We start from the raw sequence: 12364 nt of genomic DNA on the forward strand, positions 1-12364 counted from the left end.
ACAAGTCTCTGAATGTCCTTGAGTGGTCCAGGCAGAGCCCGTTCTTGAACCCGAATTAACATTTCTTGAGAGACCTGAAAAAAGATGTGCAGTGACGCTACCCATCCAACAGAGCTTGAGAAAATCTGCAAGGAAGAATGTATATATTTATTATTATTAATAATAATAATTGAAATTACCATTGAATAGGATTTGTTTCATTGAAGCTTTCTTCCCACTCTACCTCCTCCCCTCACCCCCTCCCTGTACAGGAGTACCAGGGCTCGTCGGTGTTGGGACAGTTTGTGACACGTTTCCTTCTGCGAGAGACCAACACCCAGCTGCAGTCCCTGCAGTCGTCATTAGACTGCGCTATGGAGGCCGTGGATGAGCAGAGCTGCACTGGCAGGTAGAGTAGCACCGCAATGACTATCTATGATACTGGGCGTTCTCCCTTAATCATTGTCTACTGTATCTATCTACTATCTACTGCGACTGTATTTCAGTTAGTAAAGTCAAATCAAATCAAATGTATTTATCAGCTTACATCAGCTGATATCTCAAAGTGCTGTACAGAAACCCAGCCTAAAATCCCAAACAGCAAGCAATGCAGGTGTAGAAGCACGGCGCAAGCTTTGGAGTTAGTAACTCCAGAATTTTTTTTAATGCGAGAAATGGAAATGGAAATGCTTTTATGTGCAAATATTGATATAATAACCATAATTTAAATTTCCTCCCACACAAAGTATGCAGTTTAGGCTACAGATTAAATAAATTATGAACTTCAAAGGGTGCTGAAACTGCACAGTGATGAGCTTGATGCTCCTTTCCAATAAGAAATTGAGGGTCTTATTCTGGTGACGTGATGATCAACGTTTGGCTGCCGTTTGATAAATAAAAATAATCTTGCTCTTTTGTCCATAATATTCTCATCATGTATGCTCTACCCGCACTGTATCGGCGAGCTGTTGGCACGTGCCAAGACCAGAGTGGGCACATTCGCTATATAATGCAACTTTTGTTGTGACAAAACCATCATTAGAGTTGAAAATGCATTGGAAACCCATTTAACTTGTATTTTTTATTTGGTACATGAGAATTTAACCGCAAAACTTATTATGTGCACTACGTCATCACACACAGCCTTTTATCCGACCCATGTCAATTTGATGGAAGTACATATCTGGTGGGAAAATGTGCATATTGTTTTTAATGCAGATTTGTTAATATTCGCATGAAAATCTGTCGCCAATTGGATAGTAACCTAGCTAGTAACAATGATAAGGATGATACTGCTGTTGATGATGATAACAATGTTGTTGTTGTTGTTTCGGGTGACGTTGATGATGATTGTGTCCACTGCAGGAAGATGATAAAGAAGCCAGAGGATCTTTCCCTCCAGAAAATCGCCAAACGCCCAGGCCGTCGCATCCAAAAGAACCTGTGTCTCTCCCCCACAGACCCTTACTCTGGCATGCTCACTACAGGTACACACTGACACCTGTGTTTTGCCTCATTCTAAGGGTCTGTTTCAATTAAAAGGTAGCAACATGTCTTTGATTGCAATTACGCATATGGCCTATAGGCCTATGGCAATTTAGGAAAATATATTTAGTGCCGTTTTGAAATATGAAATTGTACGATTTAATTGTCTGCCACATTGACCAAAGGTGAGTTCCCCGCAAACATAAAGATCACCTTCAGCTCTTAGAGCATCTTAAGTGCATTGGTAGGCAATGGACAAACAATGATCTTATTGGTTAAGATTATCTTCATTTTTGGGGGAAATTCACCTCGGATCAGTTATTTTTCACTTCATGGCACAAGCCATGTGTGAAGTGGTGATCTGACATTCTGTTTCCTTGGTTAAGGTGTCAGTGTGGAGCCAGACAACCACCACTGGAGCTCCCAGGTCAACCGCCTGCAGCAGCTTATAGACAAGCTGGAGTATGAGGTATGAGGTTAAGTGGTTAGCTGGAGTATGTGATACAAAGTTCACTATTTGTTAGCCGGAGTATGGGGAAGGAAGTTCACTATTCGTTAGCTGGAGTATGGGGAAGGAAGTTCACTATTCGTTAGCTGGAGTATGGGGAAGGAAGTTCACTATTCGTTAGCTGGAGTATGGGGAAGGAAGTTCACTATTCGTTAGCTGGAGTATGGGGAAGGAAGTTCACTATTCGTTAGCTGGAGTATGGGGAAGGAAGTTCACTATTCGTTAGCTGGAGTATGGGGAAGGAAGTTCACTATTCGTTAGCTGGAGTATGGGGAAGGAAGTTCACTATTCGTTAGCTGGAGTATGGGGAAGGAAGTTCACTATTCGTTAGCTGGAGTATGGGGAAGGAAGTTCACTATTCGTTAGCTGGAGTATGGGGAAGGAAGTTCACTATTCGTTAGCTGGAGTATGGGGAAGGAAGTTCACTATTCGTTAGCTGGAGTATGGGGAAGGAAGTTCACTATTCGTTAGCTGGGGTATGAGGAACAATATTCAGGAGGCCGTGTAAGGGCTATTTGACATAGAAGGAGAGTGATGGAGTGCTGCATCAGTTGACCTGGCCTCCACAATCACCCGACCTCAACCCAATTGAGATGGTTTGGGATGAGTTGGACTGCAGAGTAAAGGAAAAGCAGCCAACAAGTGCTCAGCATATGTGGGAAGTCCTTCAAGACTGTAGAATGTAGAAAATAGTACAAATAAAGAAAAACCCTTGAATCATTCAAGGGTTTTTCTTTATTTTTACTATTTTCTCCATTGTAGAATAAGGCTGTTTAATAAGGCTGTTATCCTAGAGGCAAACAAATCATCGGCCAGAGCGTCAAGTGTGCGCTCTGAACGCAAGGAGATGGGTGAGGCTAAAGCTCAATAGGGTGTGAACGATGCTGAATGGGTGTAGACAAAGAAGAGCTCTCTCACCGAAACACTAAAATGCCATGTTCTCAAAAGTGAGTTTACAAGTTTATCAACTTTCAAAGCAGAATTACATTCCCATTGTTCCTAAAATGCAGTGTATAACATACCATTTTGTAGCCTTTACTTTTATCCAATGTAAAAAACAGAAATTCTAATTTCGCTACGTCAGACCGAATCCAGGGTGTGAGTCACAAATTAACTTTTAACAAGGCACACCTGTTAATTGAAATGCATTCCAGGTGACTACAGTACCTCATAAACTGGTTGAGAGAATGCCAAGAGTGTGCCAAGCTGTCATCAAGGCAAAGGGTGGCTACTTTGAAGAATCTCAAATATAAAATATATTTAACACTTTTTGGTTACTACATGATTCCATATGTGTTATTTCATAGTTTTGATGTCTTCACTATTATTCTACAATGTAAAAAATAGTTAAATTAAAGAAAAACCTTGAATGAGTAGGTGTGACCAAACTTTTGACTGGTACTGTATATATATATATAATTTTTTTTTTTACAATTATTTGATTAAATATTGAATTTGGCCTTTACTAATATAGTGAAATAGAAACGCACTGAATAACACATTCATTCATAAATGGCAAAAAAGACAATAAAAAAAATTTACCACAAGGAATAAGGTTTTGACGTGTCTGTCCTCTGTCAGAGAGATATAGTTCATGAAATATTTTGTTTTTTTGTACACATTTTAACCCCTTATATTTGATGGCACAAAACTACCTCCATACTTCCATTCATTTGTATGGGTTACCTTCAGACGAGTCCCGTGACACTTGTGCAAAAAGGAGAACACCTTCTTGTTCGTGAGAGTCTCACTGCATCGAAGTGCTAGAGGCATCACTACAGACCCGGGTTTGATCCAGGGCTGTATCACAACCGGCCGTGATCGGGAGTCCCATAGGGCGGTGCACAATTGACCCAGCGTTATCCGGGTTAGGGGAGTGTTTGGCTGGGATAGGTCAACATTGTAAATAAGAATTTGTTCTTAACTGACTTGCCTAGATAAATAAATAAACATTAAAAATACATGTTTCCATAGAGTGGTTATCATTTTTTGTCATGATCTGACAAACACCACTGTAGCTCGGCTACCTTCCACCGCAGATGCGGAAGACCGACATAGGCGGAGGGGTGCATTGAGATGCAGCCCATGCAAAATATATATCTCTAGCTTAAACTGATGGATTTTGATGGGGATTTTTTTATTATGTTACTTAGACTGACACACAATAGACTTTAGGATTTTTTAACTGTTTGTCGCAAGTGAAATTTCTGGGTGGCGAGTTGATACAATTCCATGTCTGGAAGGTTAAACCACCCTCAGACTTAGGAAAATGTAAAACCTTCCTTTTTATTCTATGACTTTTATTTGCACATATAAAGTCTGTTATGACTAAGTATACTTTTTTAAAGAATGTCTTCGGTGAGGTAGTTGGTAATATCGAGAATAAATATAACAACTTTGAAAGTCATGCCATTCTGAAGAGGTTTATTCTACCTGTACGATTTATGGGCAGATTGTTCCATTTAATTAGATCTTCATATTGTTCAGTAATGGGATAAAGTTATCTTTATGTCTGTAACTTATTAACTATCTTAAATATTTTATATTTTTGTGGTCCACTTTAAAGGATTGCTGAAGATCATGAGTTATTATTTTAATTTTTCCTCTTGCCATTATTGTATGTTAATTGTATATCCTGAGATTTCTGAGTATTCTGAAGACATTTTTAGCAAGGTTCAGTGGTCGTTAGCTGGAGTATGAGTACAAGGTTCAGTGGTCGTTAGCTGGAGTATGAGTACAAGGTTCAGTGGTCGTTAGCTGGAGTATGAGTACAAGGTTCAGTGGTCGTTAGCTGGAGTATGAGTACAAGGTTCAGTGGTCGTTAGCTGGAGTATGAGTACAAGGTTCAGTGGTCGTTAGCTGGAGTATGAGTACAAGGTTCAGTGGTCGTTAGCTGGAGTATGAGTACAAGGTTCAGTGGTCGTTAGCTGGAGTATGAGTACAAGGTTCAGTGGTCGTTAGCTGGAGTATGAGTACAAGGTTCAGTGGTCGTTAGCTGGAGTATGAGTACAAGGTTACATTTTTATATATAGATTATTCCATTTAGTCTTAATGATGTGTTGTGAGTCTCTATTCAAACACTACTGTCTCTGATCAGTGCCCACTGACTCATTTATGCTAAGTCGACAATTAGCTTAAGTCACAACATTATGCCTCCTGCTGGGAAGTACTAATATTTGACAGACAATGACAACCAGCTAAAGTGCTCACTGCCAAATTCTCATCTTATTACCCAAGCTCTCAAAGCTCAATTCAACCTGCTAAAGGCCGATACAAGCTTCACTCCGTACAAGTAAGCGCCTGTGCGCTTGGGCGGTCCATGCATTTCTAGACCCCCAAATAGCAACAATCACAAGGCTATATAGCAGCGATTTTCTTGTTGTCTTCCTATTTGTGGTAAAAGCGAAGAATCATGTTGAAAACATCATCACCACTGTTACCTAATTTCAAATAACCAATTGCATATTTGAGTAAATGCTGCATGTATGACATTTTAGGTTTGTTTGACATTACCTTGTTTTATGCCTGCCAGTTGGCTGTAGGCTACTCGACTAGCAGCTTGCTAAAGCCTCTTAAGGATCTGCCCCTTTTTTTCAATTGTCGCTTAAAATGACATACCCAAATCTAACTGCCTGTAGCTCAGGACCTGAAGCATGGATATGCATAGTCGTGATACCTTTTGAAAGAGAACACTTTGATGTTTGTGGAAATGTTAAATTAATGTAGAATATAACACATTAAATCTGGTCAAAAATAATACAAATAAAAAAAACATGCGTTTTTTTGTCACATCATCTTTGAAATGCAAGAGAAAGGCCAAAATGTCACGTTCTGACCATAGTTCTTTTGTATTTTCTTTGTTTTAGTATGGTCAGGGCGTGAGTTGGGTGGGTTGTTTTGTGTTTGTTTTGTGTTTCTATGTTGGGTTTGTCGTTTGGCCTGATATGGTTCTCAATCAGAGGCAGGTGTTAGTCATTGTCTCTGATTGGGAACCATATTTAGGTATCCTGTTTTTGTATTGTGGTTTGTAGGTGATTGTTCCTGTTTGTGTGTTCCTATGTTCTGTGTTCACTATTTCGGGACTGTAGCGTCTTCAGTTATTTTTGTCAGTTTATTGTTTTCGTTCTTGTTGAAAAGTATTCGAATAAATATGAATACTCACCACGCTGCGTATTGGTCCGACATTTCCTACTCCTCAAATGAGGAGGACGAAGACTATCGTTACACATAATGTATTATTCCAGCCCAGGCACGATTTAGATTTTGGCCACTAGATGGCAGCAGTGTATGTGCAAAGTTTTAGACTGATCCAATGAAACATTGTATTTCTGTTCAGAATTTTGTTTCAAGACTGCCCAAATGTGCCTAATTGGTTTATTAATACATTTTCAAGTTCATAACTGTGCACTCTCCTCAAACAATAGCATGGTATTATTTCACTGTAATAGCTACTGGAAATTGGACAGTGCAGTTTAACAAGAATTTAAGCTTTCTGCCCATATCAGATATGTCTATGTCCTGGGAAATGTTCTTGTTACTTACAACCTCATGCTAATCACATTAGCCTACGTTAGCGCAACCATCCCGCGGGGGACCCACCAATCCTGTAGAGGCTCTAGCTAGCTGGCTAAAAACATCAAGCAAGCTAGCCTTTTAGCTTCCCACGTCTTCCCCATGTGAAATAATCAGATTTATAATTAAATAATATGCCCTGGCAAATATTCTTATACTTACCGGTGTAACATACCATAATTATCCCAGTTTGACATGCTGCTTCAATGTATTCGCTCCCATATCAGTTAAAAATAGAATGTCATAATTTTTGCTCATGGCTAGCAGCTGTTTTTACCTTTTCAAAATAGCCTAAAATCACATAGTTATTACTTTGAAACAAAATACATTTTGGGATGATTATAATAAGGCTACAATGTTGATTGGTTTATTGTTTAAACAGTCTGAGATTATATTTGGTTATCAAGGCAAAAGAGACTGCTTATTTGACACATAGCCTATAGATCAGATCAAGGAAGCAGGCAGGTTTGGCTCAGCTTCATTGTCTACACAACACTGCACCCATGGTAGCGTAAGGAATGATATGTTACGTTTCAATATTTGAGCAGAGAAAATCTGCGTAGCAAGCGACTAAAAGGAGCCGCCCATTTTGAGACGAAAAACGACATTGCAACACTGTGCTATGCTCCAAATTGTCAGTTTGCTTAGGGTCTGTTACACATATCAATCCATTTCATATCAAAGGCAATGCTCTGTGACGTACTGTTACTAGAAGTTCATACTTGAGCTAGATTTGGTCAGGCTCGTGCTGTTGTTGCAGCATTTCTTTTCATGACTGACTTAAATATTTCTGCCTCCATTTGCAGAGTCCACATCTGGAACCACTCAAAGAGGACACTTTAGCCGGAACATATAACTCGGTGAGGACACTTCGGATGGCCACTATGGCTACTTCCTTTTAGATTTGGAAGAGTAAGGTTTCAATGTCTATCAAAAGGTATACCCTAGATTTCAATGACTTAACATAGTGTGATACATGTACTGTATCTGTCAAACTCTATAATTCTCTGCTACAGCATTGTTAATTTGTCTTAAAAAAATACTAGAATGACAAAACCAATGAACTACTGTGGTCCTCCAGATCCCCAGTGTTGGCTGCTTTTCTCTAATCCATGTCCCTCTAATACTTACAGTAATAGAGGGTCGTGCTTATTAGAGCATGCAACAGAGAACGAGTGTCTTATTGGACCAGACCAGGTTTTCTTCTGTCTGGTGAACAATGAACATAACCCAGATGCCACTGGCCTGAACCATTTTCCCCTCTTTCCTTCTCAACAGAACATCCTGCTGGTGCAGAGACAGATGTCTGTGAAGGACAAAGAAGCAGAGGAGTTCCAGCAGGCTCTGAAGATCTACACAGACGCCACAGCCTGCCAGACTAACAATCTGCAGTAGGTCTCTCTTCTACATTGAATACATTGCCCATTGTTTTCAATTAGGATTTTACCTATTGTGAATGTAGCCGCTTTTCCTGGCTAATCATCCTAATCCTGCATATACAGTAGCTACTCTGGACTTTGTGAACACACTTTGGCTGTATTTCAATACTAAAAAGGGACTTTCTTTCCTTCATAACTATTGTTTTGGTAAACTGTCAAATAGGTGACAATAGTTCAGACTTTTGTGATAAAGAGTACAGACCCTACTAAAAGGAACTATGGCACTACTACAGGAACTACAAATGTTTGTCATCAAAATGCCAATTTCATTAGCAATATACTTGTGACTTCCTTGTCCCACAGTGTGTCTGTCCAGACTCTTCCAGAGAGATCCTGCTTCATCATGTACGAGTTCTGGCAAGACCGTCTCTCCTGGATGAGGTACATCAAGTATTCTGTACACTCATAGAAAAAAAGGTGCTATCTAGAACCTAAAATAGTTATTTTCGCTGTCCCCATAGAAGAAACCTTTTTGGTTCTAGGAAGAACCATTTTGGTTGTGGGTTCAATGTAGAATCCTTTCCACATAGGGTTCTACCTGGAACCAAAAAGGGTTCTCCTATGGGGACAGCCGAAGAAACCCTTTTTTCTAAGAGTGTAGTCCCAACAGTTTCAAATTAATTGACTGAATGAAAATGGATTTGCACCCAAATATAGCCATTCAGAATTCTTCCAAATTCAGTTTTCCTACAAAATGCCTTGATTAAGATGGGATGTTGCAATGCTGTTGGACTTAAAGACCTTCTACAAAGCCTTATTGACGGTTTGACAAAGCACTGACAGTCCAGGGCCACCCATTGACTCCTCTGTCCCCTCTCTCCATCCCTTCCTCCTACAGTTACCTGCAGTCCCCCATCAGCAAGACATTCCAGCGCTGCATCATTGACGTACTGGAGGACCCTGAAATGGTTGCCACTATGCTCCTCCCAGGTTAGTGTCATATGGGGGATGGATTTTTGGGAGTGGATGAGGTAGGGATGGGTGAAAGAAGAGATAAGGAATGGCTCTGGGACCTCTGAGGGACATAGACTCAAACCCACTGGAGAGGATGTGGTAATGCATGCCGTTTTTTAATGTTCATACAGTATATTGTTGTCTATAGATTATAAATGTGATGCTCATACGTAAATGATGACTCTATTTATTTTGTTAATTTGTTTTTTCAGCATCTTGGTGGATTATGAATAACAACTGACAGAAGTAAAGTTCCCAATGAAACCATGATATTCAAAACAATAAGAAGAGGAGAAAGTGTTTTATTCTTAAATTTGACTGTTTCTACTGATCTGCTTTGCTTCCTTTGTTTACCCCAGCATACTAATGACTATTTCCTAGACAATATGCTGTGTGTTTGCTGTATTGTCATAATTTGAGATGAATTTATGCACGACTTAACTATGCCTGTTTAGTTAAATCAGTCCAAAAACATAATGTGTTAGAGAGAAAGCGTTTTGAAATATTGCAATAACTATTGTGTTATTGAAATCCATATCATTATAATAAGTATTTTTTGCTGTGCATCTTTCGATACATTGACATGTCTTGTATGAGTTTAGATGTAGAAATAGATGTACAAGAACAAAAATATTTGCATGAATTTGAATGATTTCCCAATGCTATTTTGTTACTAGCTTCGAAATAGACATTGTTTACTAGTAAGCTAATTGATACCACATTGCTTTAACATTCCATGATGTACTTTGTTAGTTACCTCAAATGCGTATACATATTGATCAAGGTCTATGGTCATTCAGTACTCACATTCCAACTAAAATAACAGCAGATCACTAACTACAGAGGTAGAGTTTACCAGTGTCCAATTGTTCTACCTGTTGTATTGTGCAATGTTGAACCCTAGCTCATAAAAAAAAGTAAAATAACAAAGTACCCCTACAGTGATTTCCAATGTGCTTCTTAGATATAATGTTGTGACAGATCGGTTGGTTCACACCCAACCCTGAATTGGATAAACCATATCGTATTTATACCTACTGTATGTCACTCATGCACTTTAGTTGTGAATGGAGCTATGTTTTTCCGATGCTATGGATGTGGATGGATAAGTATGTGGACGGATAACATGGTAGGTTTTCAGTCACTTTACTAAATTTGTAATATTAATAATGTAATAATATTTAATGTCGCACTCCAGTTTCCGATGAATCTCGTTTTTCACCTGATTTACTTAACAAAGGCACATCTCAATAGGTGGTCCAGATATCCTCATGACATGGTACAAGTGGAGGGGTGGGGCCTTTCTTCTTTTGTTCTCTATTGCTCCTCTATTGTTCCTGTAAGCAAGGGGGAGGCCGATGACATCAGAAGGCGCCATAAGACCAACTCCTTGAATGGCCTACTTACTGATGTTTGCACATGTATCTGAAAAAAGACTATTTTGCTCAAACCCTATTTTTCGACCCTTACGTGTGTCTACATTACGGTGTTCATATGTGGGATATTGTTTTTCAACAGGAAATGTAACAAAAAATTGGAGTGGATCTTTAATATGCTATTATTAAATCTTTAATATGATTGAAATATCAATTCCAAGGGCTGAACCTGCACTGCTATCCCTCAGCTTAAACAAATTAATGCCATCAACATTATCATCTAGCATTATTTATGGGAGTATTTGTTTATGGGAGTATTTGTTTTCTATGGTGAAAAAAAAATATGCAACCAACATTATGTGTGCAGAACAAAACAAACCCACATTGTATTTTTTGAATAGTTTATCCCTCTTAGTATGAGGGTAATCACTTATGGATAGAATACAAGTCTGAGAATCTTAATGAAACTGAAGGTAATTCAAATATTGTTAATGATTATTAGTAGATATTTTGTGATTTGAGTGTTGATCATGTCAACTGGGGATGAATTAGTCATGTCCAGTTGAGGATGAATGAATATGTCCTAGCTTTTCTGTACTGTAGTTGTTCTTCAGTCATCCAACATTCGAAATCAATGTTACAGTAATTATGTGGATGCTATGTTTTTTTTGTTGGCATGAATTAAAGCTAATGACTTGACCATTTCACATCATTATTGATTCACACTAATACAGAAAAGTGTATGTACAGTGCTATAGGTATATGGTGCAATTCACAGACAACTCTAACTAGAATTTGTAATAATGTGTCATATTATGACATATCAAAACAGTATTTCACCTCATTGAGTTGTTTAGCATACAGTGATGGTTAACATTATGGGCTCGATTCAATCTATATTGTGGATGTTTAGTGCTATAGTGTGATTGAAATGTAATGGTAATGCTCCCGTGTTCGCGGAGATGCTTTCATATGCAGTAAACGCTGCATACATGGACTCAATTCAAAATGATCTTTACATTTAAATTGCGCTATAACACTGAACTTCCGCAGTACTGATTGAATTGAGCCCTATATCCCTGTCTGGAGGACTGAAGTATGTCAACAAGAGATGCATTAAACCCTGTACATACCATTATTCCACAACAACAGATCACTTCCTCAGTAACTAATCCGAGAGGTTTAAAAAATTGTGCTTTACCTCCAGCTGTCTCAGAATCGTATTTAGAATAGCTTTTTGAAAATAAAAAATAAAAATGTATATACTATAAACCTAATAATAGGTTTATAGTAGAAGCAGCTGCAGACTTTGATTTTAAGAGCTCCGAGTTGAATATGGAGCAGTTAGTGGACTTGGTTCCATGCTTCTGGACATCTACTGATGTTTAAGCCTGTTAGGGAGCCCAATTCTGATATTTTGACCAATTATTGGCAAAAAATCAGATCTGGTTGGTCAAAAGACCAGTTAGTGACAAATGAAACCATTTGTCTTGCTCGTCTCTCACATCTTAGTTCAGCATTTGGCTGTAAGTCCAGAACCATGAGTCAGTCACGTAGACAAAGGGGAAGTTTTCTGGCAGAGGGAGCAAGTCTCATTAAAACATTATATGACTTTAGTTAAATGGCTAGATACACTGAATAAACAATATAACAGCAATTTTGCCACCACAGACAATAATAATTTACAATATGTTTATCTGTATGTTCAAAGCATTAGAAAAGACTCAAGTTATCCAATACTTGTAGGATTGATGGGTTCTCTTATGTTTTGTATCAAAGATAAAATCAATCATTCCACTATGACAGAACCAGTGGAAATTCAAGACAGCAGAGGCGGGCAGAGGCAGAACAACAGTCTGACACAGCAGCAGCAGCAGTCGTCCACTGAGATACAGTAAATCCTTCCTCTGTCCCTAATCCCATCCCTCCACTATCTTATGTGACAAGCTTTCTATATCAGCCAATGTAAGGAACACACACTGGTAGCTTCACAGGCTATTCACAGTATGCCCATAACTATAATAAGGTGATTATTGCGTGTGTGAGAGAGA

General features: G+C 38.7%; 1 protein-coding gene across 1 annotated transcript in view; it reads left to right on the forward strand.

Moving 5' to 3' along the window:
• LOC129830226 (N-terminal EF-hand calcium-binding protein 1-like) overlaps positions 1–11012 on the forward strand; it is a 34636-nt gene extending 23624 nt beyond the window's left edge. Inside the window, exons 6-13 of the mRNA XM_055892620.1 lie at positions 252–388; positions 1345–1466; positions 1851–1933; positions 7351–7404; positions 7823–7935; positions 8287–8364; positions 8822–8913; positions 9150–11012. Of these exons, the coding sequence (XP_055748595.1) occupies positions 252–388; positions 1345–1466; positions 1851–1933; positions 7351–7404; positions 7823–7935; positions 8287–8364; positions 8822–8913; positions 9150–9178 (708 nt within the window). The 3' untranslated portion in view covers positions 9179–11012. The remainder of the gene's footprint in view (positions 1–251; positions 389–1344; positions 1467–1850; positions 1934–7350; positions 7405–7822; positions 7936–8286; positions 8365–8821; positions 8914–9149) is intronic.
• Positions 11013–12364: the final 1352 nt, after the last annotated feature.

This window comes from Salvelinus fontinalis, chromosome 31 (genome assembly GCF_029448725.1).
Source record: "Salvelinus fontinalis isolate EN_2023a chromosome 31, ASM2944872v1, whole genome shotgun sequence".
NCBI lineage: Eukaryota > Metazoa > Chordata > Actinopteri > Salmoniformes > Salmonidae > Salvelinus > Salvelinus fontinalis.